The sequence below is a fragment of the Balaenoptera ricei genome, chromosome 18, assembly GCF_028023285.1.
Source record: "Balaenoptera ricei isolate mBalRic1 chromosome 18, mBalRic1.hap2, whole genome shotgun sequence".
NCBI classification, from domain to species: Eukaryota; Metazoa; Chordata; class Mammalia; order Artiodactyla; family Balaenopteridae; genus Balaenoptera; species Balaenoptera ricei.
Window position 1 is genome coordinate 25,192,447 of NC_082656.1, and position 26,025 is coordinate 25,218,471.

The 26,025-nt window shown below is 36.0% G+C and overlaps 1 protein-coding gene across 2 annotated transcripts in view; it reads left to right on the plus strand.

Annotated features, from left to right (window-relative positions):
* Nucleotides 1-26,025, plus strand: part of VWA8 (von Willebrand factor A domain containing 8) — a 360,366-nt gene that overhangs the window by 124,213 nt on the left and 210,128 nt on the right. For both annotated transcript variants that reach the window (XM_059902829.1, XM_059902830.1), the window contains exons 15-18: nt 3,420-3,588; nt 6,139-6,216; nt 10,738-10,853; nt 25,201-25,307. In XM_059902829.1, the coding sequence (XP_059758812.1) occupies nt 3,420-3,588; nt 6,139-6,216; nt 10,738-10,853; nt 25,201-25,307 (470 nt within the window). The remainder of the gene's footprint in view (nt 1-3,419; nt 3,589-6,138; nt 6,217-10,737; nt 10,854-25,200; nt 25,308-26,025) is intronic.

The window sequence follows — 26,025 nt, forward strand, 5'->3', positions numbered from 1 at the left end:
TTTATGGTCAAGGAAAAGTTCTAAACTCTGTACCTTTGAAGGATCTCATTACTTATTATTGTGTGTATTGCTTATGTCTTTTTATATACAAATGTATCACATATTTGATGCAAGAACGAACCTTCTCTCAAAAATTCATTCAAGACCAGATTTAGACTAGCTGCTCTGCTTTTGAACGGGAAACCATTATTCTCAGTTCTTATCACTTATCTTTGTTTTGTCCTTGCCACCAAAGGTCTTCAAAAATTTTCTTGCAGTGGTGGTTATTAACAACAGCAATACATTTATCTGTCTATCTACCTATCTATCTATCCATCCATCTATTTATCTCTCATCTATCATCACACTAGACACTGTGTGGTATAAAGATGTGTTAGGTGTGTCCATGCAGTTTGCTACATTGTAAAAAAGGAGAAATATGGACTGTGTACAGGACTGCATAACCTCCAGGTTCTGAGTTGGAACATTAGTATTATAGTGTGGAAGGCCAGTTACAAAATCCTCTTCCAGTTCATGATTAATATCTTTATAAAAACCTTCTATATTATTATTTCAAGTTCCTTAATAAACACATTTGACAAAAATGTAGCATATAATTTCCTTCAAAGATAGAAATTTATTGAATTTTTTGTTTTATTAAAGCTCTGTTGAGGTATAATTGACATATTAAAAACTGCATATTTAAAGTATACAGTTTGATAATTTTTGGCTTTTTTATACACCTATGAAACCATCACCACAATCAATATAATGACTACATCTATGATCCCCAAAATGTCCTTGGTCCCCTTTGTAATCCCTCTCTCTCTCCCCTTCTCACCCTCTTCTACCCCTAGGAATCTGCTTCCTGTTATTCTATATAACTTGTATTTTCTAGAGATTTATATAAGTGGAATCACACACTATTACTCTTTTGGATCTGCCTTCTTTCACTCAACATAATTATTTTGAGATATTCCATGTTGTTATGTATATCAATAATTCATTCCTTTTTATTGCTGAGAAGCATTGGAAAGTACTTTACTCTCTAAAAACTTATGCCCCCAAACAAACATATTGACTGCAATATTTTAATTTTTTAAGTCCTTGTAAAAGATCTTTTGCTTTAAAATTTTTTAATCTTTATGAAATAATATCTGTTTATCTGAAGTTAATCCATATCTTTAGTTTCATTTGTTATTTGTTGTTAAAGTCTAGTAAAATTGAAGTTAACCCTTGATTTTAAATTTTCATAGTGCATATTTCCTAATTCTCAGTTATTTACCACTGCTTCAGCCTTTGTGTTACCCACCAGTATGTCAGATCACCTGAAAGTACATGGCTGATCCTCAGGAATACTCTGCTCTCTAACTTTCAGGCTTGGAGAACCTAACTTCATCAGGAAATGACTTTCCATATGACCTATTTATATGTAAGGAAGCCTTTGAGGAGATCCTAACAAACAAAAAGATCCCTCTCATCCTGTTATTCAGTAGTTTGATGGCTGTTTTTATTGTCAGCATACACTTCTCTGCCTGTCACATCAGCTGTCTCACAAACTGCCCCCTTTAATTTTATCTAGCTCATTTGGGTACCCTGCTAGAGTCAGTACCAGAAAACAAGCCACAGACAATGCATGTCATAAGCAATAACCATCCCCCTATATTAGTTAAAACCACCTAGCTTGCTTTCATGTTAATGGTTCTTCTAGGCCTGAATTTACAGCTCAGCTGTGGTACCTCTTCCTGACCTATTGGTTTAAGGTGTAAATTGGACTTCCTCTTTTGGCTTGCTTATTGGATTTTGGCTTTGTTTATTCCCTAATTTAGTATCCCTCACTGTCTTGAGTAAAAAATTACATTTGCAGCTTTAATTTTGATCAAAGCACAAATAAGCAGGCTCTGTCTCTGCCACCTTCTTTTGTCCCAGCTAGGAGAGAGGAGGATCACGGATGAATCCAACATCTGTTGCTGGGCCATGAAGCAGACTTTTCTAGATTATAGCAAATCACTCAGCAGAAGTGGAAAATGGAATAACCTTTCCTTTTAGCTTTCAGATCATAGAATTTTCTCTGTCCAGGTTCTGTTAGGTGACTGTCTAATTACTAGCAATCATGAGTGACCGTGTTATCCTCAGGACTTTCAGGCATTATCTGTGTTGTTATCCTTTCCTGTTTTCCTAGAACAACTCCTTTGAACAGATCATCCCCATGCCATGCTTGGGAAAAAGTAGTCTTTTTTTTTTTTTTTTTTTTCCTACCTAGAGAAATGAAATGGTATTTGGTAGCTTTTAGGAATTCATCCAGACTTTTCATATGACCATTTCTAAAAATTGCTTTTCCCTGACTTACAAATTATGCTGTCGCCCCCTAAAAGTACAGATCATGCAGTCAGGGACTCAGTGGACCTACCTTTTCTATTGGGAGGACTTTTTCTTATCTGAAATCTTCAGAGTATTTATTTGATTCTCTCTACACATGTCCTATCTCCTGATATTCTCACTGCCCAGTCACATAACTTGAGTTCTACCACAATAGTTAACGACAATGAAGAAATGCCATTTAGGTCCCTTTATTTTTGTTTTTCTGAAGATCTTCGCAAGTGTTTGAGTTTCATCTCTCCTTTCTCAGCAAGGATGATATAACCCTCAAAAGGTCTATTTGCACTGCAATTTTGAAAATTGATAAGAACTGAGGATATTACTCATGATTAGATCATGATAAACGGTTTCTAGCTCCTTCTTCAAAAACTACTCAAGTCATTTCACAAAACATGGGAAGTCTTACTTTATTCCTCTGTGTGTCCTAGAATATTTACATCCTCAGATTCCCTAGCAGAGATTTATCAAAGAGATTACTTTAAAAATCATATGGTTTCCTATAAAATGACAAAAGAGTGAATTATATAGAAGTTCACTTTTCTCTACCTTTTTAAGACCTAAGTATTCTTATTGCCAATCCAAAGTTTAATTTTAATCCAATCCCTTATGCTGCTTAAATTGTCTATATTATAAAAAGTCTTCTTATCCTGAATCATACTTCTTGGTATTTCTATGGTTGACGTAGAGTGGGTTCCTTGCAAGACAGGAGATTTTGAATAAAGACAGTGGACCTATGAAATAAATATGGACTGTTTGGGGTTATGTTTCAAGGGACTATGGAGAAAATTTATCGTAGGTGTAACAACATATCCAAAATGGTGGTTTGTACCAGGGATGGAGTTTCATCAGTGGATGTGGTACATCATAAATATTAATGGTTGGTGATTCTTCTTTTGTTTTAATCTTAGGTTTTTAGAATGTCCCGACTTGTTTTTTCAAAGCTTGTTCTTTGGATAATAGCTTTAACTGTAGTACAGCCTTATTATTGCCTAGGCTTTAGCTACCATGACCTAATTTCTAACATAAAAGGTTATGTTTTGAAAAAATTTTTTTCCTTTTAGATCGATTTTTCCTGTCCACCCCTCCTTCAGAATCATCGCCTTAGCAGAACCCCCTGTTACTGGAAGCACGGCACAGCAGTGGCTGGGACCAGAATTCTTAACCATGTTCTTTTTCCATTACATGAAACCACTTGTTAAAAGTGAAGAAATGCAAGTGATTAAAGAAATGGTAAGAGTGAGGCCAGCTCTAGCCTGTTGCCTTCAGCTGTTCTCTTTTTAAGGTCTTTGTGACACCTGCTTGAGCAGAGTTGGATATTTTGGGCTTTTTCTCACTGTTAATTTCCAGATTTCCTCATAAAATGGTTCTCAGATGTCAACATTTTTCAAAATCATCTGGAGGGCTTGTTAAATGACAGATTGCCGAGTCGGTGGTTCTGGGATGGAACATGAGAATTTGCACTTCTGAAGTTCTCAGGGGATGCTGACAGCTGCTGGTCTGGGGACCACACTTTGAGAACCATGAATGTAGGCTATCTCTCCGTTTCCCTCATGTGGAAGCAGTTTGGGGATTCCTTTTCCTTTTATATTCAGCCGAAGGTGACTAAATTTTAAGTTCCTACTATTAGGAGAGGCCAAATATATTTTAGTTCCTTAGATTTTGTAGAAAATACTAAGTAGTCCTGGTCCCCTCGGGATTGTAATATATCCTATACTTAACTGATAAGTTGTCTAGTGGCTTGTAGTGTATGTAAACTATTATTGCAGTGTCTGCCTTAACCAAGCACTTGTTTAGCACTTTTGGAGTTCTAGAACTGCAGTATTCAGTGTAGTAGCACTAGCCACATTAAATCAAATTCAAAAATTCATTTTCTCAGTCTTATTTCAAGTGGCCGATAGCATAGATAAAGAACATTGCCAACATCATAGAGAGTTCTATTGGACAGTACTATTCTAGATCACTAATAATTAACTTTTTACATAAATGCACTCATCCCCTTTGAAATACCAGAATGAATTAATTAATTTTAGGTCTTATGAGCATGGTTGTGGATAAGGGCATAGGCTTTAAAGTCAAATAGCTTGCCTTTAAATGTCAAATCCACTACTGATTAGCTTCTAGAACGTGGGTAAATTACTCAACCAGGCTCTTCATCTGAAGATGGGGATGATACTACTTCTTACATCACAGGATTGATTTAAAGAATAAATGAGTATGTACTGAATAGAGCTTCAAATTTTAAAAGTTCCAATTACTTAAATGCCCAAAGAAACCCTGAGCAGTTTGTTTCTGAAATAGTCACATGATACCAGTCATTGTTGTAACAACTCCTGCTCTTTTTAAATTAAAATTTTAAACTTGTTATTATTTATGTAAAAATTTCTTATTATTCAATACAAATACATATTTAATTAGTTTAAAATTGGTGTACTTAAAAGCAATCAGTGTATGTTTTGGGACAACTGTTCTTCAGAGTTCATTGATAAATAGATCATGCCCCTCAGGTATGTGGTTGGTTTTTATTTATTTATTTATTTTATTGAAGTATAGTTGATTTACAATGTTGTGTTAATTTCTACTGTACAGCAAAGTGATTCAGTAATGCATATGTATACATTCTTTTTTGTGTTCTTTTCCATTATGGTTTATCACAGGATGTTGAATATAATTCCCTGTGCTATACAGTATTGTTGTTTATCCATTCTCTGTATAATAGTTTGCATCTGCTAATCCCAAACTCCCAATCCATCCTTTCCCCACCCCCCAGGTATGTGGTTTTAAAGTCCTTGAAAAAATGGACAGCTTGAGCATCCGCCCTTTATACAAGGATACCTTACATCTCTTAGTAGACATAGATATAAGATTACTACTAAATGAAGGAGTTTGGTTTCAGTAAGAAAAGTGCCTAAATTAGAGTTGAAGCTAACAAAAAAGGATATAATATATGAAAAGTTTCTTATGGGTACGCTCTATGCCAGTTTTTAATTGGTTAGAGGCTCCTTTCAGTTTTGTCCTGGTGATGGAATTGTAAATGAAGAGTGGCCTGGTTTTGATTACCTGATTCTTTTTCTTTTTTTAATTGAAGTATAGTTGATTTACAATATTGTGTTAATTACTGCTGTACAGCAAGGTACTCAGTTATACATATATATATATATATATATATATATATATATATATATATATACATTCTTTTTCATTATGGCTTATCACAGGATATTGAATATAGTTCCCTGTGCTATATAGAAGGACCTTGTTGTTTATCCATTCTATATATGCCAGTTTGCATCTGCTAATCCCAAACTCCCAATCCATCCCTTTCCCACCCTTCTCCCCTTTGGCAAGTCTATTCTCTATGTCTGTGATTCTGTTTCTGTTTCATAGATAGGTTCATTTGTGTCATATTTTAGATTCCACATATAAGTGATCTCATACAGTATTTGTCTTTCTCTTTCTGACTTACTTCGTTTAGTATGGTAATCTCTAGTTGCATCCATGTTGCTGCAAACGGCATTATATCATTCTTTTTGTGGCTGAGGAGTATACATTTGTATATATGTACCACATCGTTTTTACCTGATTCTTAAAGAGAAAGCAGAGGCAGAAGTGTTTCCTGAGAAGATGAATAAGCAAATTTATCCACAGGTTAAACATGATACCTATAATCAGAGATTTCAAAAAATGTAATTCTAATATTGTTTGATAAGTAGCCATAATTTCTGGTTGATTTTTCATATATCCCAATTTATTCTTTCTTTCCTTAATTCTCTTATAAAATAGGTCCCAAATATGCCTCAGGAAGCTTTGGACAAATTGTTATCATTTACACACAAACTCAGAGAGACACAGGATCCAACAGTAAGTCTGGGTTATTTTCCATAGGATTTTCTGTTGTTGACATGCTGCTGCTTTATATTCTTAGAGTTCAGTGCTTTGAAATCTATTTTTTTTTTTTTTTTTTTAAAGGGCCATAGAGATAGAGTGTGCCGAGCTTCCCATGCTTATCTGATCACGGCACCCTTTTTTTTTTTTTTAAACAACAGCTCCTGTTTATTCTTTTATTCTTTTTATTTATTTATTTTATTTATGGCTGTGTTGGGTCTTCGTTTCTGTGCGAGGGCTTCCTCTAGTTGCGGCGAGCGGGGGCCACTCTTCATCGCGGTGCGCGGGCCTCTCACTATCGCGGCCTCTCTTGTTGCGGAGCACAAGCTCCAGACGCGCAGGCTCAGTAATTGTGGCTCACGGGCCCAGTTGCTCCGTGGCATGTGGGATCTTCCCAGACCAGGGCTCGAACCCGTGTCCCCTGCATTGGCAGGCAGATTCTCAACCACTGCGCCACCAGGGAAGCCCTGAAATCTATTTTTTAAGCTGATATATTTATCCCTTATGCTATGCTTTCTTCTATGTATGTATCTTAAGCTCCTCATGGCTGGTGTCATAGTAAACAACTTTTAACTTTAGGGGAGTACTTGGGTATTCCAGGAGGTTTGGGTCTACTTCTCTGTCTCCTGTGCTGAGCAATCTCATGTATTCTTATGGCTTCAAGTATCACCTCTGTGTTAATGCCTACAACTTTATCTTCAGCTTCTAACTTCTTCTTCCTCATTGATTCTCTATTTCGGATTGTATTTACATTTTGGGATGTTATAGGGGCAGGAAACTTTTACCTTCTTTTGTTCTAGGTCCTTTGGCTAACCTAATAATTAAATTGACATGAGACAGTTTAATAGGAGAAAAACAACAAATTTAATTTTGTACATGCAGAAGCCCCATAAAAATCTGAAACTCAAAAAAGTGACCAAAGCAGGTAGCTTTTATACCTTTTAGTCAAAGAAACAATAAAATTCTGAAGAATTGACAACACAAAGAAGTTTGGGCTTGGGGTAGTAATTAAGTGAAGAAGAAACAAGGTTTGTTTATATAGCCTTCTCAGTCCTAAATTTCCTATTTCTGGTGATAAGGATGCTTTCTACCCTCCTGGTACAGGGACGGTATCTTTTTCATGGGAGATTCATTTCCTGCTTCCAGGGGGACAAAGGAGGGTCAGAGCGTCCTTGCACCAGCTATTTCCCATCCTGGTGCCTGGCACATCCTAGAAAATTAACAAATGTTTGATGAGTACATGAATAAATTAATTAATTAGTTATTAATTTATAAATAGATTTCCCTGGAGTTTTCTCTCCCAGAGAACATTACATTTTCATAAAAGAAATAATTCTTTAAGAGGAAAAATAGAAAATTTATTTTTAATAATTTTCGAAAAGACCTTTCATATTTTTAAGCTGAATTACTATTATTAATCATGTTAATCCAAAAAAAACCCTTGAGTTGTGCTCTTAAACTGAATAACCATGGTAACTAAGGGAATGTGCTCACATCCTCACCCTTTTTTTGCAAGATAAAACTGCAGTTAGAAATTTGATATTATAAGTGTTAAGTACATTAGGATTTTTAAATTAAAAGTACATTCTCAATTTTCAGTTGGTAATAACGTGAGAACAGAAATAGCCAAACCCTTTACTCAACACGTAAGTGGCTCAACCTAAACTTCTTTCTGATTTAGTCCTGGATGTTATTGCAAAGCATTTTGGTATTATCAACTGATGTGATATTTTTTAAACTCATAAGAAGTCCTTACTGATCACTGGAATGAAATATGAAGCCTGAATTCAGTGTCATGTTTGGAATTAGATTAGAATTTTGTAACCTGGAAAGTTACTATATGGTTTAATAGGACTCTTGTCATAAGAATCTTCTGCTTGGAGTCATTTGTCATACATTTTCCATGATTAAAATAGGAATTTTTCATGGTCTCAAATATTAAGATGAGAATTGCTAAGTCATATTTAACTTCTAATACTTTCGATCATAGTGGCTGAAACAATCTTATCCTTAATTCTTCCTACTTTCTCACATCCGTCCTTCTTTCTCATATCCATCAGTTGCCAAGTCCTTTGAAACATTTGTTTGATCCCTTCTCCCCCTTCTTATTGCCAGTAACCTTACTGTAGGACTTTATCTCTTTGTAAGTAGGTAACTGAAGTAGCTTTCTGATTCCTGTCTCAGTTTTCTCTGTCCTTCAACTACTTTGCATATTCCTGCCAGGTTAGTCTTTCTAAAATCATGTTACTAAGTCCTATTGCCCTTAGAAGAAGGGCCAAACTCCTCAAAATGTGATTTACGGGTCTTTGATATTAGGGAGCAAGCTTTCCAGCAGGACCCTCTAGTAAAGCTGGGCTGGTTTCCTCACATTCTGCTTGTATTTCTGTTCCTGTTGCGTTCATGCCTTTGTTCATAGCATTTCTGCTACCCATTTGAACATTTTAAGCCCTTATAGCAGTTTTGTCAAGTGCTCCACTTATTTTTGCATTAAATTATATGCTATTTTGAATTGCAATTTATGCTTTCTTATATTTAAGTATTGTCTCCATGTCTAGAATGCAAATTTGTTGAAGAAGTCTGAATCAAATGTTTTGCTTATGAGTTCTTTGTAACTTAGAATGTGTTTTTTAATAGAAAAAAGGATATGTCATAAATGGTGGTCATGCTCCTAATCTAGTCCCCAAAGGAGTGTTTAACCCATGTTGTAACTGAAATACAATGCTAATAACAGCAGACCAACATCTCATGGAGCTGTGAAATACACGAGGAAGGAGAAACCAATTCACTTTCTGCTTCCTTGCGATGTACAGAGATGGGCTTAAGCGAAGTGTTAAAAGGAACAAACAACGTAGTGTAGTTTTGGCATCCTCCTAACATCCATTCTGAATCCTTGGTTAGTTTAATAGAGTCTCCTTCTCCGTTTCCTCTGGTGCTCAGGGCCACTTTATTGCCCTTGTCAGACTCTGTGACATTTCACCCTGGTCTCTTCTGTGCCTCCCCACCACCACCACCAGTGGACCAGTTTACTTCAAAAGTTCTCCTCTTCTCTTGATTATCAGTGAAAACCACTATCTTCTAATGCTACTGATCTTAGTTAGACATTAGGCCCGTAATAATCTGATGCATAAGATTCCTACTAATGTGTAGGTCCCATTCCCTTCCTCTGTTAGATTTTTTTCATTTTGAAGAGGCTGACTTTGAATAATAATTGCTGGACTTCCCTGGTGGCGCAGTGGTTAAGAATCCGCCTGCCAATGCAGGAGACATGGGTTCAATCCCTGGTCTGGGAAGATCCCACATGCTGTGGAGCAACTAAGCCCACAAGCCACAACTACTGAGCCCACGCACCACCACTACTGAAGCCCGCGTGCCCTAGAGCCTGCGTGCCGCAACTACTGAGCCCATGCACCAAAATTACTGAAGCTTGAGTGCTCTAGGGCCCGCATGCTGCAACTACTGAGCCCATGTGCACCAACTAGAGCCTGTGTGCCTCGAGTCTGTGCTGCGCAACAAGAGAAGCTGCTGCAGTGAGAAGCCCTTTGACTGCAACAAAAACCCAATGCAGCCAAAAAAAAAAAAAAAAAAAATTGCTGCCATTTGTTGAGCACCCATATGTGTCCAACATCTGCTAAATGCTTTAGAATAATTTTCTAATTTACTCCTCATAACACCTTAAAAGGGAAGGCATTATTATTGCCATTTTAAAGATGAGGAAACTGGGGCTTCAAGAGATTAAGAAACTTACCAGAATCACACAGCTAATAAATGGAAGACTGATTTGTCTGACTCCAAAGCTTATAAATTTTACTATTACATTATGCTGTCTGCTAAGATAATTTCAAATTCAAGTCAACAAATATTCATTGGTACTTACCATGTCCTGAGTTCTATACTAGCAGCTCTATTAATGGGATTTGGGGAAGAGTAAGAACACAAAGGGAAATTATTCTGACAGTGTCAGAGAAGGATTCCAAACTGTAAGCTGGCCCCCAGGTGAAAACTGGTTGACACCTCTATGATCAGAAGCCTAAATTGTCCACAACTCCTTTTTTCTATTTCAGAAGTCATAGATTTACTTAAAACTGTAAGCATTTTCTGGCCATCTTAACAGTTTGGCTTTGTGTAAGCAGGAAAAAAAAAATGAACAAATGGTTAATTGTACATAACGGCTATTTGTAAGTCAGGTTCCATCTGTACAATGTAACATCTTACCTCCATCCAGCCTCCTCCCCCCCAAGAAAAACATGTATACACAGTACTTTAATTGAATTTAATTAATAAATAGTTTTTATGGAATTTTTTTAAAAATGTCTTTAAGGATGTTTTAAGTGTAAATTGGTTTCTGTTTATTTTATTTGTAATTCATTAACAGTACCTATTTCTTTTAAGTTTGGCCTTGTCCTTAGGAATAATGAATTCTGCTATGATACCCATCCAAAGGGACTTTTCAGCAAGTTGAAACAAGACTCTTAACAGCCTGTCTTTGCCTTTTGGTAGGCACAGTCATTGGCAGCATCCCTTTCTACCAGACAGCTGTTGAGGATTTCTCGTCGGCTGTCACAGTACCCTAACGAAAATCTTCACAGTGCTGTCACTAAAGCCTGTCTTTCCAGGTAACCATATTCTCCTTTCTCACTGAATTCAACTTTCTGGGTCTTTGCTAAAACAGTAACATAAGTTTCACAGTCTGTACTCACAGGTCTGGGAAAAGTATCAGTCTGAATACGTAGCTATTTCAGCCTTGTGTATAAGGTAACATATATTACCTTACTTAGGCATAGTAATAGATTAGAGATTTTTATAGATGAGAAAACTAAGTCACTTTCTCAAACCAGACAGTAGTAAATAAGTAAAAGGAGGTTTGGTATTTGAATGCTGGCTCATGTGTCTTCTGAGTGAGTGCTCTTAAGCACTTAGCACCTCCCAAATTTGCACTGGAACCTTCCATGCTTGGTAGTACTGTCCTGTTGCCCAAATTTGACAAAACTAACATCTTTTCAGTCTACACTAATATTTTTCATACTTGTTTGGAAATTATTAATAAAACATCAGCTTATATAATTTCCTTACAGAATCATACTTGCATGAAACTATTTTAAAAGAATAATAAGAAAAGATTAATAGCAGTGTCCGATAGATCTGGAGATTTCTTTTAGACTCTTTTCATGTGATCTGGTAATTATTTTTATGGTGGTTTTAACTGTTGTCCATTCATTCCTTGATATATTAAAGGAATTAAAAGAGAATCTATATCCAGCTTAGGAGGATCTCTAACTGCCCTCTATAAGTTTTCAGCTTAGTGGTCAATTTTTCTTGTAGTTAAAGTAAGCTCCTTATGTTGCAACTTGAATTTGTTCTGTGGTGAAATGAAGCTAAAATGAGGTTTGCTTCCAGTGTCTTTGGGGTAATTCTTTGAATAACTAATAATTATGAGAAATAATAAAGTTGATTCTCCTTTTCTTTTAAGTAGATTAATATTAGACTTCCAAATGAAAATTAGAAAAAAAAATGCTTCAATTGCCTATTTTTTAGGGTCATGAACTGAAGAAATTATTGGGTTGCCCAAAAAGTTCGTTCTTTTTGGACAACCCAATATATACAGAAAGATAGATTCATTATCTACCCAGGTTTCCTTAGTCAGAACTTGGTTATTGATGTGTATTAATAGAAGTAAATAGTCAATGCCAAGTAATATAAACAGCTTCAGAGCCTAAGGGAAAATAATACTTTGGAAGGAATGAAATAATCATACACAAAGCATTCTAGAGACCGTTCTAGAGAGCAAATAGTGAAGACAAAACAATTCACTTTGAGTCTAGTGTAATCTTGATACCTAAACCAGACAAGAATAATGTATGAAAGGAAAATTGTAAATCAAATTCATGGACTGTGTACAAAAATCCTAAATGAAATCCAATTGTAGCTAAATATATATATATCATATCTATTTATATGACATATATATAATTTATTTATATACATAAATAAATTATGAGCAATTTGGAGTTATCTCAAGAATGTGAAGAAGGTTTACTATTCTTTTTTAAAATTCACCATATTAACATATTACTGAGAAAAATATCATTTTAATAAATCAGTAAAGAAGGATTGGATAAAACTCAACAGCCAAACTTAAAAACAAGCCAAAGCAAAAATAAACAAAAAATATTCTTAGTTAACCATGAATGGATGGGAAATTCTTTAATCTGATAAAGGGTATCTACTAAAACTTTATAGCAAACATTCTTATGGTAAAATACTTGGCTTATTCCCTTAAGAGTTAGGAACAAAACAAGAATGTCACCTTTCTATACTTTTAGATTGGCTAAAGATTATATGATTGGCTACATAAAAAATTCAAAAGAAGCTACATATAAACTACATATTAGAACAAATAAAATATAATGAGATTACTTATGCACCCAAGTCAGTGCTATTCCTATATATTCCAGCAAAAATCAATAAGGAAGTCTAATTTTTAAAAATAATACCATTCAAAATAATAATAGAAAGCTTTGAGCATCTAAGAATAAATCTAATGAGTGACATATAATGCTTTTATGGAGAAAAACGTAAATCTTTATTAAAAGCTGTAAAAGATAGCTGTGGGAAATGGGAAACTATACTATGTTCATGAAAGGGAAGATTAAGTATTGTCAGGCTGTTTGTTTCCCTGCAAGTTGATATGTAGATATAATTTGGTCAAATACAACCAAGGTTATATTGAATTGGACAAGCTGATCTCGAAATTAATATAAAGGGCCAACAATATCCAAAGAAATTTTGAGGAAGATTTAAGTGGTGTGCTTTCTCCATCAGATATCAAGATCCATTATAAAGTTATATTTATTTTAAGTGTGGTATCGGTGCTAGAAAAGACAAATAGACCATTAGAATAGACTACAGAGCCCTGAAACAGACCCACATATTTCTGGGAACTTAGTATATGTTAGAGGTAGCATTATGAATTAGTGTGGGAATGGATGGACTTGTCAATAAATGGTTAAAAATAAAAAATATCCACTTTATTCCCATACGAAAAAGTAAAATCCAGATATATGACAAGAACACTGTAAGCCACTCTGCAAGTTATAAGCCACAAACTAAGAGATGTTTCACAAGATTTCTAATCTCAAAAGGATCGCTATTCAGGAACTATAAAGTATACAAATTAATGAGATAAAAGCATCACCCCTAAATGGCAAAAGGATTAATAGATGTGCAGGAAAAGTTAATTCAGATAACCAACAAACATTTGAAAAGATGCTCAACTTACTATTGATCAGGGAAAATGACATTTAAAACAATTATCAGCTATCATTTTATACTTTTACAATTTTTACCTGTAAAAATAGCATTTTCCATGAGCAGAAGGAAATGGAATTTCATGACTGCTGTTGGGATGGAAGTCTTGTCAGTTTGGGGGTGATCTTACAGTAACTTTATGCCTTAATATATTAATACTCTATGAATTGATGATTCTACTTCTTGATAATCACCTTAGAGATAGATTTACATGTATGTATAAGGAAGCATGTAGAAGAATGTTCATTGCATCATTGTTTGTAAGAATGAAAAATAGGAAACAACGTATCAGTCCATCAGTAGGGAATGAATATATAAACTGACATATTCATATAATGAGGTACTATACAGCAGTTAAAATGAAGTAGATCTACATGTATCAACAGGTGTGGATCATGACAACTTAACATCAAGTCAAAAGTTTGAAAGAGGAGATTTTGTATATGATGCTATTTATATAAAAGTTTACATATAATAAAAGTGCAATATAGTTTTTGCTCACACATATGCAGCAAAATAAAAATATGGACAAGAAAGGTATACACCAATTTCAGAGTAAGAGTTAGCTTCAGGGATAGAGAGAGATGAATAGAATACTTAGTATACTGTAATTTTCTGTATGCTTGAAGTAGTTCATGGTTAAAACTATTTAAAAACTAAAAAATACTTTCCATATTCATACACATACTTCACTGAATCAAATAATGCATTTTTCCAGTGTTATCAACTGAATACAATAAAATTCTATTTTGTTACCACCCCATGACCCTTTGCAAATAGTAAAACAGCTATCTTGTTTATGTATCATCTGTTGACTTTAGCAAGGCTACAGAGTCAAAAGCCTTTTTATTAACCTTCTCTTTAGGATAGCACAATGGCAGGAAGGAACAACAAAAAAAAATTTCATAGAAAATTTTAGAAAAATTGATATGATTTATATTCATGAAGTCTATTATTAAGCAGACAAAATCAAAAGAAACTCTCTAGCCTAAATTTGTTAAACATTAAATTTATTAAATATTAGCGTGGCTCTTTTATCTTGTTAATTTAATTTTTTAAATATTTTTCATTTATTTATTGTTTATGCCAGTTGAGTTCTGACTGGAACATTTCTTCATCTGAGGGAATGGCTCCCTAAGCACCTCTCATTGCCTATAATTGCCAAGTCTTGGAGCTAGATGCATAATTCATTTTAGATAGTTGAAAACCTAAGAGGCCAAAAGGAAGAAAATTTAGAAGGTTAGGAAGATATCAGGTATTTTGTATTCCAAAAATTACTTTATTGTGGAAGAGTTAACTATAAATCCCTATAAAATGAGTTTTACTCCATTCAAGTATTTTGCATTCCATTAAATTATTTACTTTTGGAAAATCTTGGGGTGATGATCCTTTAGCATAGAAATTTGGGGCAGAGTTATAAGAATTTAATCAGAAATGAAGATTAACTACCTTTGACATTGAGGTTATGAGGAAATTTTCCATTCATCAAAAACTTAGTTTGTATACAGTATTTTTCAAAATTCCCTTGTGACATAAAATGAATAACAACTATATAAAATTTCCACTGTTTAAGTTATTAGCTAATTAAATTTTTAAAGTTATAAGCCTGCTAGAACTAATACACAGTGTTAAATAAGTATAATGATTATTGTGGATGTGAATTTTTTGTTTTCCTGAAAAATGATTTTGTTTGCAGGAAAGACTGTTCAGGAAGTTTTGGCTTAAAAACTGCTGTTCAGTTTTGTTTTGTTTTCTTTTTTAACATTTTTATTGGAGTATAATTGATTTACAATGGTGTGTTAGTTTCTGCTTTATAACAAAGTGAATCAGCTATACATATACATATATCCCCATATCTCTTCCCTCTTGCGTCTCCCTCCCTCTCACCCTCCCTAACCCACCCTTCTAGCTGGTCACAAAGCACCGAGCTGATCTCCCTGTGCTGTGCGGCTGCTTCCCACTAGCTATCTATTTTACATTTGGTAGTGTATATATGTCCATGCCACTCTCTCACTTTGTCCCAGCTTACCCTTCCCCCTCCCCGTGTCCTCAAGTCCATTCTCTAGTAGGTCTGCGTCTTTATTCCTGCCTTGCCCCTAGGTTCTTCATGAACTTTTTTTTTTTTTTTTTTAGATTCCATATATATGTGTTAGCATACGGTATTTGTTTTTCTCTTTCTGACTTACTTCACTCTGTATGACAGACTCTAGGTCCATCCACCTCACTACAAATAACTCAATTTCGTTTCTTTTTATGGCTGAGTAATATTCCATTGTATATATGTGCCACATCTTCTTTATCCATTCATCTGTTGATGGACACTTAGGTTGCTTCCAAGTCCTGGCTATTGTAAATACAGCTGCAATGAATATTGTGGTACATGACTTTTTATGGATTATGGTTATCTCAGGGTATATGCCCAATAGTGGGATTGCTGGGTCGGTCATATGGTAGTTCTATTTTTAGTTTTTTAAGGAACCTCCATACTGTTCTCCATAGTGGCTGTATCAATTTACGTTCCCACCAACAGTGTATGAGGGTTCCCTTTTCTCCACACCCTGTCCAGCATTTCTTGTTTGTAGATTTTTTGATGATGGCCATTCTGACTGGTGTGAGATGGTATCGCATTATAGTTTGGATTTGCATTTCTCTAATGATTAATGATGTTGAGCATTCTTTCATGTGTTTGTTGGCAATCTGTATATCTTCTTTGGAGAAATGTCTATTTAGGTCTTCTGCCCATTTTTGGATTGGTTGTTTGTTATTTTGATATTGACCTGCCTGAGCTGCTTGTAAATTTTGGAGATTAATCCTTTGTCAGTTGCTTCATTTGCAAATATTTTCTCCCATTCTGAGGGTTGTCTTTTCATCTTGTTTGTGGTTTCCTTTGCTGTGCAAAATCTTTTAAGTTTCATTAGGTCCCATTTCTTTATTTTTGTTTTTATTTCCATTTCCCTAGGAGGTGGGTCAAAAAGAATCTTGCTGTGATTTACGTCATAGAGTGTTCTGCCTATGTTTTCCTCTAAGACCTTGATAATGTCTGGCCTTACATTTAGGTCTTTAATCCATTTTGAGTTTATTTTTGTGTATGGTGTTAGGGAGTGTTCTAATTTCGTTCTTTTACATGTAGCTGTCCAGTTTTCCCAGGAGCACTTATTGAAGAGGCTGTCTTTTCTCCATTGTATATTCTTTCCTCCTTTATCAAAGATAAGGTGACCATATGTGTGTGGGTTTATCTCTGGGCTTTCTATCCTTTTCCATTGACATATGTTTCTGTTTTTGTGCCAGTACCATACTGCCTTGATTACTGTAGCTTTGTCATATAGTCTGAAGTCTGGGAGCCTGATTCCTCCAGCTCCGTTTTTCTTTCTCAAGATTGCTTTGGCTATTTGGAGTCTTTTGTGTTTCCATGCAAATTGTGAAATTTTTTGTTCTAGTTCTGTGAAAAATGCCACTGGTAGTTTGATAGGGATTGCATTGAATCTGTACATTGCTCTGGGTAGTATAGTCATTTTCACAATGTTGATTCTTCCAATCCAAGAACATGGTATATCTCTCCATCTATTTGTATCATCTTTAATTTCTTTCATGAGTGTCTTATAATTGTCTGCATGCAGGTCTTTTTTCTCCTTAGGTAGGTTTATTCCTAGGTATTTTATTCTTTTTGTTGCAATGGTAAATGGGAGTGTTTTCTTAATTTCACTTAAAGATTTTTCATCATTAGTATATAGGAATGCAAGAGATTTCTGTGCATTAATTTTGTATCCTGCTTCTTTACCAAATTCATTGATTAGCCGTAGTAGTTTTCTGGTAGCATCTTTAGGATTCTCTATATATAGTATCATGTCATCTGCAAACAGTGACAGCTTTACTTCTTCTCTTCCCATTTGGATTCCTTTTATTTCTTTTTCTTCTCTGATTGCTGTGGCTAAAACTTCCTAAACTATGTTGAATAATAGTGGTAAGAGTGGGCAACCTTGTCTTGTTCCTGACCTTAGTGGAAATGGTTTCAGTTTTTCACCATTAAGGATGATGTTGGCTGTGGGTTTGTCATATATGGCCTTTATTATGTTGAGGTAAGTTCCCTCAGTGCCTACTTTCTGGAGGGTTTTTATCATAAATGGGTGTTGAATTTTGTCGAAAGCTTTCTCTGCATCTATTAAGATGATCATATGGTTTTTCTCCTTCAATTTGTTAATATGGTGTATCACATTGATTCATTTGCATATATTGAAGAATCCTTGCATTCCTGGGATATACCCCACTTGATCATGGTGTATGATCCTTTTCATGTGGGGTTGGATTCTGTTTGCTAATATTTTGTTGAGGATTTTTGCGTCTATGTTCATCAGTGATATTGGTCTGTAGTTTTCTTTTTTTGTGACATCTTTGTCTGGTTTTGGTATCAGGGTGATGGTGGCCTCGTAGAATGAGTTTGAGAGTGTTCCTCCCTCTGCTATATTTTGGAAGAGTTTGAGAAGGTTATGTGTTAGCTCTTCTCTAAATGTTGGATAGAATTCGCCTGTGAAGCCATCTGGTCCTGGGCTTTTGTTTGTTGGAAGATTTTTAATCACAGTTTCAGTTTCAGTGCTTTTGATTGGTCTGTTCATATTTTCTATTTCTTCCTGGTTCAGTCTCAGAAGGTTGTGCATTTCTAAGAATTTTTCCATTTCTTCCAGGTTGTCCATTTTATTGGCGTATAGTTGCTTCTAGTAATCTCTCATGATCCTTTGTATTTCTACAGTGTCATTTGTTACCTCCCCTTTTTCATTTCTAATTCTTTTGATTTGAGTCTTCTCCCTTTTTTTTCTTGATGAGTCTGGCTAATGGTTTATCAATTTTGTTTATCTTCTCAAAGAACCAGCTTTTAGTTTTCTTGATCTTTGCTATCGTTTCCTTCATTTCTGTTTCATTTATTTCTGATCTGATCTTTATGATTTCTTTCCTTCTGCTAACTTTGGGTTTTTTTTCTCTTCTTTCTCTAATTGCTTTAGGTGTAAGGTTAGGTTGTTTATTTGAGATGTTTCTTGTTTCTTAAGGTAGGATTGTATTGGTATAAACTTCCCTCTTAGAACTGCTTTTGCTGCATCCCATAGGTTTTGGGCCGTCGTGTTTTCATTGTCATTTGTTTCTAGGTATTTTTTGATTTCCTCTTTGATTTTTTTCAGTGATCTCTTGGTTATTAAGTAGTGTATTGTTTAGCCTCCATGTGTTTGTATTTTTTACAGATTTTTTCCGGTAATTGATATCTAGTCTCATAGCGTTGTGGTCGGAAAAGATACTTGATATGATTTCAATTTTCTTAAATTTACCAAGGCGTGATTTGTGACCCAAGATATGATCTCTCCTGAAGAATGTTCCATGAGCACTTGAGAAGAAAGTTTATTCTGTTGTTTTTGGATGGAATGTCCTATAAAAATTAATTAAGTCCATCTTGTTTAATGTGTCATTTAAAGCTTGTGTTTCCTTATTTATTTTCATATTGGATGATCTGTCCATTGGTGAAAGTGGGGTGTTAAAGTCCCTTACTATGATTGTGTTACTGTTGATTTCCCCTTTTATGGCTGTTATTATTTGCCTTATGTATTGAGGTGCTCCTGTGTTGGGTGCATAAATATTTACAATTGTTATATCTTCTTCTTGGATTGATCCTTTGATCATTATGTAGTGTCCTTCTTTGGCTCTTGTAATAGTCTTTGTTTTAAAGTCTATTTTGTCTGATATGAGAATTGCTACTCCAGCTTTCTTTTGATTTCCATTTGCATGGAATATCTTTTTCCATCCCCTCACTTTCAGTCTGTATGTGTCCCTAGGTCTGAAGTAGGTCTCTTGTAGACAGCATATATAGAGGTCTTGTTTTTGTATCCATTCAGCCACTTTATGCCTTTCGGTTGGAACATTTAATCCATTTACATTTAAGGTAATTATCGATATATATGTTCCTATTACCATTTTCTTAATTGTTTTGGGTTTGTTATTGTAGGTGTTTTCCTTCTCTTGTGTTTCTTGCCTAGAGAAGTTCCTTTAGCATTTGTTGTAAAGCTGGTTTGGTGGTGCTAAATTCTCTTAGCTTTTGCTTGTCTGTAAAGGTTTTAATTTCTCCGTCAAATCTGAATGAGATCCTTGCTGGATAGAGTAATCTTGGTTGTAGGTTTTTCCCTTTTATCACTTTAAATATGTCCTGCCACTCCCTTCTGGCTTGCAGAGTTTCTGCTGAAAGATCAACTGTTAACCTTATGGGGATTCCCTGTATGTTATTTGTTGTTTTTCCCTTGCTGCTTTTAATATTTTTTCTTTGTATTTAATTTTTGATAGTTTGATTAATATGTGTCTTGGCATGTTTCTCCTTGGATTTATCCTATATGGGACTCTCTATGCTTCCTGGACTTGATTAACTATTTCCTTTCCCATATTAGGGAAGTTTTTAACTACAATCTCTTCGAATATTTTCTCAGTCCCTTTCTTTTTCTCTTCTTCTTCTGGAACCCCTATAATTCGAATGTTGGTGTGTTTAATATTGTCCCAGAGGTCTCTGAGACTGTCCTCAATTCTTTTCATTCTTTTTTCTTTTTTCTGCTCTGCAGTAGTTATTTCCACTATTTTATCTTCCAGGTCACTTATCCATTCTTCTGCCTCAGTTATTCTGCTATTGATCCCTTCTAGAGAATTTTTAATTTCATTTATTGTGTTGTTCATGATTGTTTGTTTGCTCTTTAGTTCTTCTAGGTCCTTGTTAAACGTTTCTTGTACTTTCTCCATTCTCTTTCCAGAATTTTGGATCATTTTACTATCATTATTCTGAATTCTTTTTCAGGTAGACTGCCTATTTCCTCTTCATTTGTTAGGTCTGGTGGGTTTTTACCTTTCTCCTTCATCTGCTGTGTGTTTCTTTGTCTTCTCATTTTTCTTAACTTACTGTGTTTGTGGTCTCCTTTTCACAGGCTGCAGGTTCATAGTTCCCGTTGTTTTTGGTTTCTGCCCCCAGTGGCTATAGTTGGTTCAGTGGGTTGTGTAGGCTTCCTGGTGGAGGGGACTAGTGCCTGTGCTGTGGTGGATGAGGCTGGATCTTGTCTTTCTGGTGGGCAAGTCCACATGTGGTGGTGTGTTTTGGGATGTCTGTGACATTATTATGATTTTAGGCAGCCTCTCTGCTAATGGGTGGGGTTGTGTTCCTGTCTTGCTAGTTGTTTGGCATAGGGTGTCCAGCACTGTAGCTTGCTGGTTGTTTAGTGGAGCTGGGTCTTGGCATTGAGATGGAGATCTCTGGGAGATTTTCTCCGTCTGATATTATGTGGAGGTTGGAGGTCTCACCAATGTTCTGAACTTGGCTCTCCCATCTCAGAGGCACAGCTCTGACACCTGGCTGGAGCACCAAGAGCCTGTCATCCACATGGCTCAGAATAAAAGGGCGAAAAAAAAGAAAGAAAGAAAGAAAGAAAAAGATAAAATAAAATAAAATAAAAATATATTAAAGTAAAATACAAAAAATAATTATAAAAAAAGGTTTTTTTAATTAATTAAGAAAAAAAAGAGAAAGAAAGAAAGAAGAGAACAACCAAACCAAAAAACAAATTCACCAATGATAACAAGCACTGAAAACTATACACACGCACAAAAAAAAGACAGACAGAACACTAGGACAAATGGTAAAAGCAAAGCTATACAGACAAAATCACAAACAGAAGCATATGCATACACACTCACAAAAAGAGAAAAAGGGAAAAAAAAAAATATATATATATCATTGCTCCCAAAGTCCACCTCCTCAATTTGGGATGATTCGTTGTCTATTCAGGTATTCCACCGATGCAGGGTACATCAAGTTGACTGTGAAGATTTAATCCGCTGCTTCTGAGGCTGCTGGGAGAGATTTTCCTTTCTCTTCTTTGTTCGCACAGCTCCCGTGGTTCAGCTTTGGATTTGGCCCTGCCTCTGCGTGTAGGTCGCATGAGGGCTTCTGTTCTGCGCTCAGACAGGACAGGGTTAAAGGAGCAGCTGCTTCGGGGGCTCTGGCTCACTCAGGCCGGGGGGAGGGAGCGGTACGGAGGAGGCGGGGCGAGCCTGCGGCGGCAGAGGCCGGCGTGATGTTGCAGCAGCCTGGGGCGTGCCGTGTGTTCTCCCGGGGAAGTTGTCCCTGGATCATGGGACCCTGGCAGTGGCAGGCTGCACAGGCTCCCAGGAGGGGAGGTGTGGATAGTGACCTGTGCTTGCACACAGGCTTCTTGGTGGCGGCAGCAGCAGCCTTAGCATCTCATGCCCGTGTCCGGGGTCCGCGCTGATAGCCGCAGCTCGCGCCCGTCTCTGGAGCTCCTTTAAGCAGTGCTCTTAATCCCCTCTCCTCGCGCACCAGGAAACAAAGAGGTAAGAAAAAGTCTCTTGCCTCTTCGGCAGCTCCAGACTTTTTCCTGGACTCCCTCCCGGCTAGCTGTGGCGCACTAACCCCCTTCAGGCTGTGTTCACGTAGCCACCCCCAATCATCTCCCTGCGATCCGACTGAACCCCAAGCCTCAGCTGCCAGCCCCTGCCCATCCCGGCGGGTGAGCAGACAAGCCTCTCGGGCTGGTGAGTGCTGCTCGGCACCGATCCTCTGTGCGGGAATCTCTCCGCTTTGCCCCCCGCACCCCTGTGGCTGCGCTCTCCTCCGTGACTCCGAAGCTTCCCCCCTCTGCCATCCGCAGTCTCCGCCCACGAAGGGGCTTCCTAGTATGTGGAAACCTTTCCTCCTTCACAGCTCCCTCCCACTGGTGCAGGTCCCGTCCCTATTCTTTTGTCTCTGTTTTTTCTTTTTTCTTTTGCTCTACCCAGGTACGTGGGGAGTTTCTTGCCTTTTGGGATGTCTGAGGTCTTCTGACAGTGTTCAGTAGGTGTTCTGTAGGAGTTGTTCCACATGTAGATGTATTTCTGATGTATTTGTGGGGAGGAAGGTGATCTCCACGTCTTACTCCTCCGCCATCTTGAAGCTCCTCCTGTTGTTCAGTTTTTTTAAGGATATAATTTCAAAAATTTAGATCTTTAGATTTTTCTGTTACTCAACTTACTCTGTAAGTCTAACAGATCTTCATTACTTTTATGGGCCTTAAAAAAATGTTTGGTTCCATTTATAAAACTTGCCTAAATTAAATATCTTCAAACATTTGAAATTTGTTAATAAAATATATATATATATATATATATAGTTTCCTTTTAAGTACTTCAGATGTCTGAAGTTAACAAACAAAACCTTCTTGAGAAACTGAATAACTCACAAGTATAACACATTAAATTTATAAATAGGATGATCCATGTTATCTTAAATGTTCCAATACTGTTTATAAATTTAAGATTTAAAATCAGGTATAAATTAATTATACCTTCTAAATAGAAATCATAGGCTGCCTTATATCCCCTGAGCCCCTCAGTCTTTTCCTCTCACTCTTACTACTAATATTCCTCCTCTCAGGCTGGTAATTTGAGGGCATCCCCTATCCTTATTCTAGCTCATGCTACCATTCTTAGAAATCCTATTTTATTCCTTAATCCAAGATTAAGGAATATTTAGATTAAGATTTCTGTGACAAAGACATTTGTCCCTATCCCATTTCTGTGACAAAGACACAGTTATTCGAGTTAGCCTAGGATTACTACTTCTGTTTCTGTTTCCCAGGATGTGGTTAAATCTTTATTCAGTTTTCTTATAACTAAGACGTAATGAGACTAGAGACTTTCTAATTGTTTTTTTGTTGGCAGTAAGTTAAAATAATGATAATAATGATTTTTAAAAGACACTCCAATGCTTATAATTGTGATAAGTGTACTTGAAAACTTTATAACAGGATATGTCATTGCTTTGGTTATAGAGAGGTAGGATAGAAAGGGTGATATTCTTTCACTTATCCACTTATTTTACCAAAGGCCACAGAAGAAGAGAAAAAAGCAAGTAGAAAATATCAGTGAGCAATGAGAAAGGAAGCAGTTAAGTAACCCCTTGAAACCTAGGAAAAAAGTAAGGGTTGGCCTCACATTACCTAATATGCTTCATTCTCCTCATTTGTTACGTGGGCTAATATGTTTTAGAATACAGGTTCTAGATGTAAATATATTTCAACTTCCATACTACCTCTGATTATTTGGTAGTGCTCTCTGGTGTGAGGTTGAAATTAATCTGAAGCATGTTCAGTCTCAGCAGGAAAGAGTACAGTATTGCAAGCAATGCCTGTCCCTGCCTTTGAAAGGGAGGTGTACATGCCTTGTTCGCTATCCTCCACAGGCTTTGGAGGGCAGTCTAGAAACGTTCCAGTACAGGGAATGTGAGGATGTGTTGACAGACAGGCTATATAGATGTAAGGGGTTTCTGGGAATAGCACACAACATCTAAGCTTGAAAGTGGTCACTGTCAGTCAAGGTGGTTTGACAGGTCATTGTCAATCAATGGAGATGCAGCCACAGGGCCTAGTGTTACCAGGTTAGATTCTAGTTTGTGAGATAGTGGTGAGAGAAAGGTAGGTGCCAAGACAAGGGCTCAGGAAACAACATAAAAGCCCAGTTATCAGGTCTGAGAGACAAAGTGAGGGCTTGGTTTTGAACAAGGCAACAATCTAAGAACGTGATGAAAGGTTAAAGATGAACAGCAGTAAGTCTCACTTGATGCTGAACTGATTAAAGTTATATAACGCCCCCCATCACAGCCTAAAACCAAAATGAGGCAGTAGGTGAGAGATAGTTGGTTTTAGTTATGTGGTTTGGAATGTTACAGGGACAGGGAATCCAACAGTTTTTTACACACTCATGCTTTTGCCTTCTTGCTCACACCAACATCTCTTTTATTAAAGCTTATACTCAAGGCTATGGTAACCACCAAAGATTTAGAGCTATGGAAAACCTAAATTAGAAGTGTATGTTCTTAGTATGTTTATTTGAAACATAGGATGAGTTTACAGTAATATAGCGCAGGTAACTGTGGATTAAAAAGCAGTTCTGTGGGCTCACTTGTGATCATAAATTCCGGATATAACTTTATTTATGTGTGAGGGAAACTCTGTTTTCCTGTTCTAAGCCCATGATGTTCATACAATCGAATTGTAAATGAAGAATGCCTCTGTCACTCACAAGATAGTTGTTTTGACAACATACATACAGAATAGATAAACAGGTATATTTTTTAAATGGAAGGAAAATCAAGCTGAATAATCTTAAAGTCATCTAATAATTTGAATTAGAAAATAAAGAAAACCTCATTAATCCATCTCCACTAATCTGAATTTGTGATTGCCAATTTGAAGTAGGTTAAATTGTGGTTGTTTTATCTATTTAAGAAAATTTGAAAAGCCAGTTAAATGATAAATAAGATGTATGAGGTATACTAAATCCATTTTAAAAAGCAAATTATTTTCATTCTTGTCCTGCAAAATGTTGTATGTAAACACATACTGCTAATTACACATTAGTTTTCTTTACTAAAGGAGATTCAACAAACATACACTTCATCTTCACACATACATGAAGTTTATATTTATTCTGAAATATTTTATTATCTAGCTTCCACAAATCAGGACTGATCATCCTTAATTGGTTATAATTAGTAAGAGAGAGAGTGAGTGTGTCTGTCTAAGTGTCAAAAGATATTTGGGAATCACAGAAAGCTTTGACTTTATCAATCCATCCTTCCCACCCCACCAGGTTTTTACCAAGCCTTGCAAGGTCAGCATTAGAAAAAAATCTGGCAGATGCTGCAATAGAAATAAGTACTGATAATAACCTGGAGCCAGAATTGGAGGATTACAAATGTAAGTATTTGATTTGTTTCTTTTTTAAGTGAAATAATAATTATTAAGCAATTGTATTATTTATTATTTTAATTTCAATTAAAAATGTTTTTGGTTTCCACCCATTTTGTTTTATGTATTGAGTTGAAAAAATGAATCTTTTATTTAAAAAAAAAGTTTCCAGATACCAGATATAGTTCCTCCCCCAAGAGTTGCAATTGACATGAATATATTAAAGGCTCAGAGAATTCCTACTGTAAATAAACATGTAATTTTGTTTTACCTTTTATTCCAAATGTATTTCACCATAGGATCTAGCAATCTGTTTTCTTTGCACAACATTTACATTTTGGGGACCACCAGTGTCCTACAGGGCATGTTTTGGAAACTGTTCTAGGTTGATGTAGACTAAACTAATAATTCAGAGTACCATTTCATGCCTTCTTACTCCTTTCATTTCCACCTGTATTGTCTCTGTGGTATTTTTCTTCTTGATAGCCATAAGTATAATTTAGAGTTTTGGGGAAGTTTAGATCTTCCTGTAGAAGTACCCTTTTCTTCATTTAGAGCACAATGAAAGGTTCTCTGTTTTTTGAGGGTAATTACCTGTCTTATCAAAATATCCAATGTGTGATCACTCTCTAAAGGGTGGACTTATTGTGGCTGTCTTTATAGATGTTTTTAATAGTCGGGGCTACACCGAGATAAGAATTTGATGTTAAGGAAATAGGTGACTTTT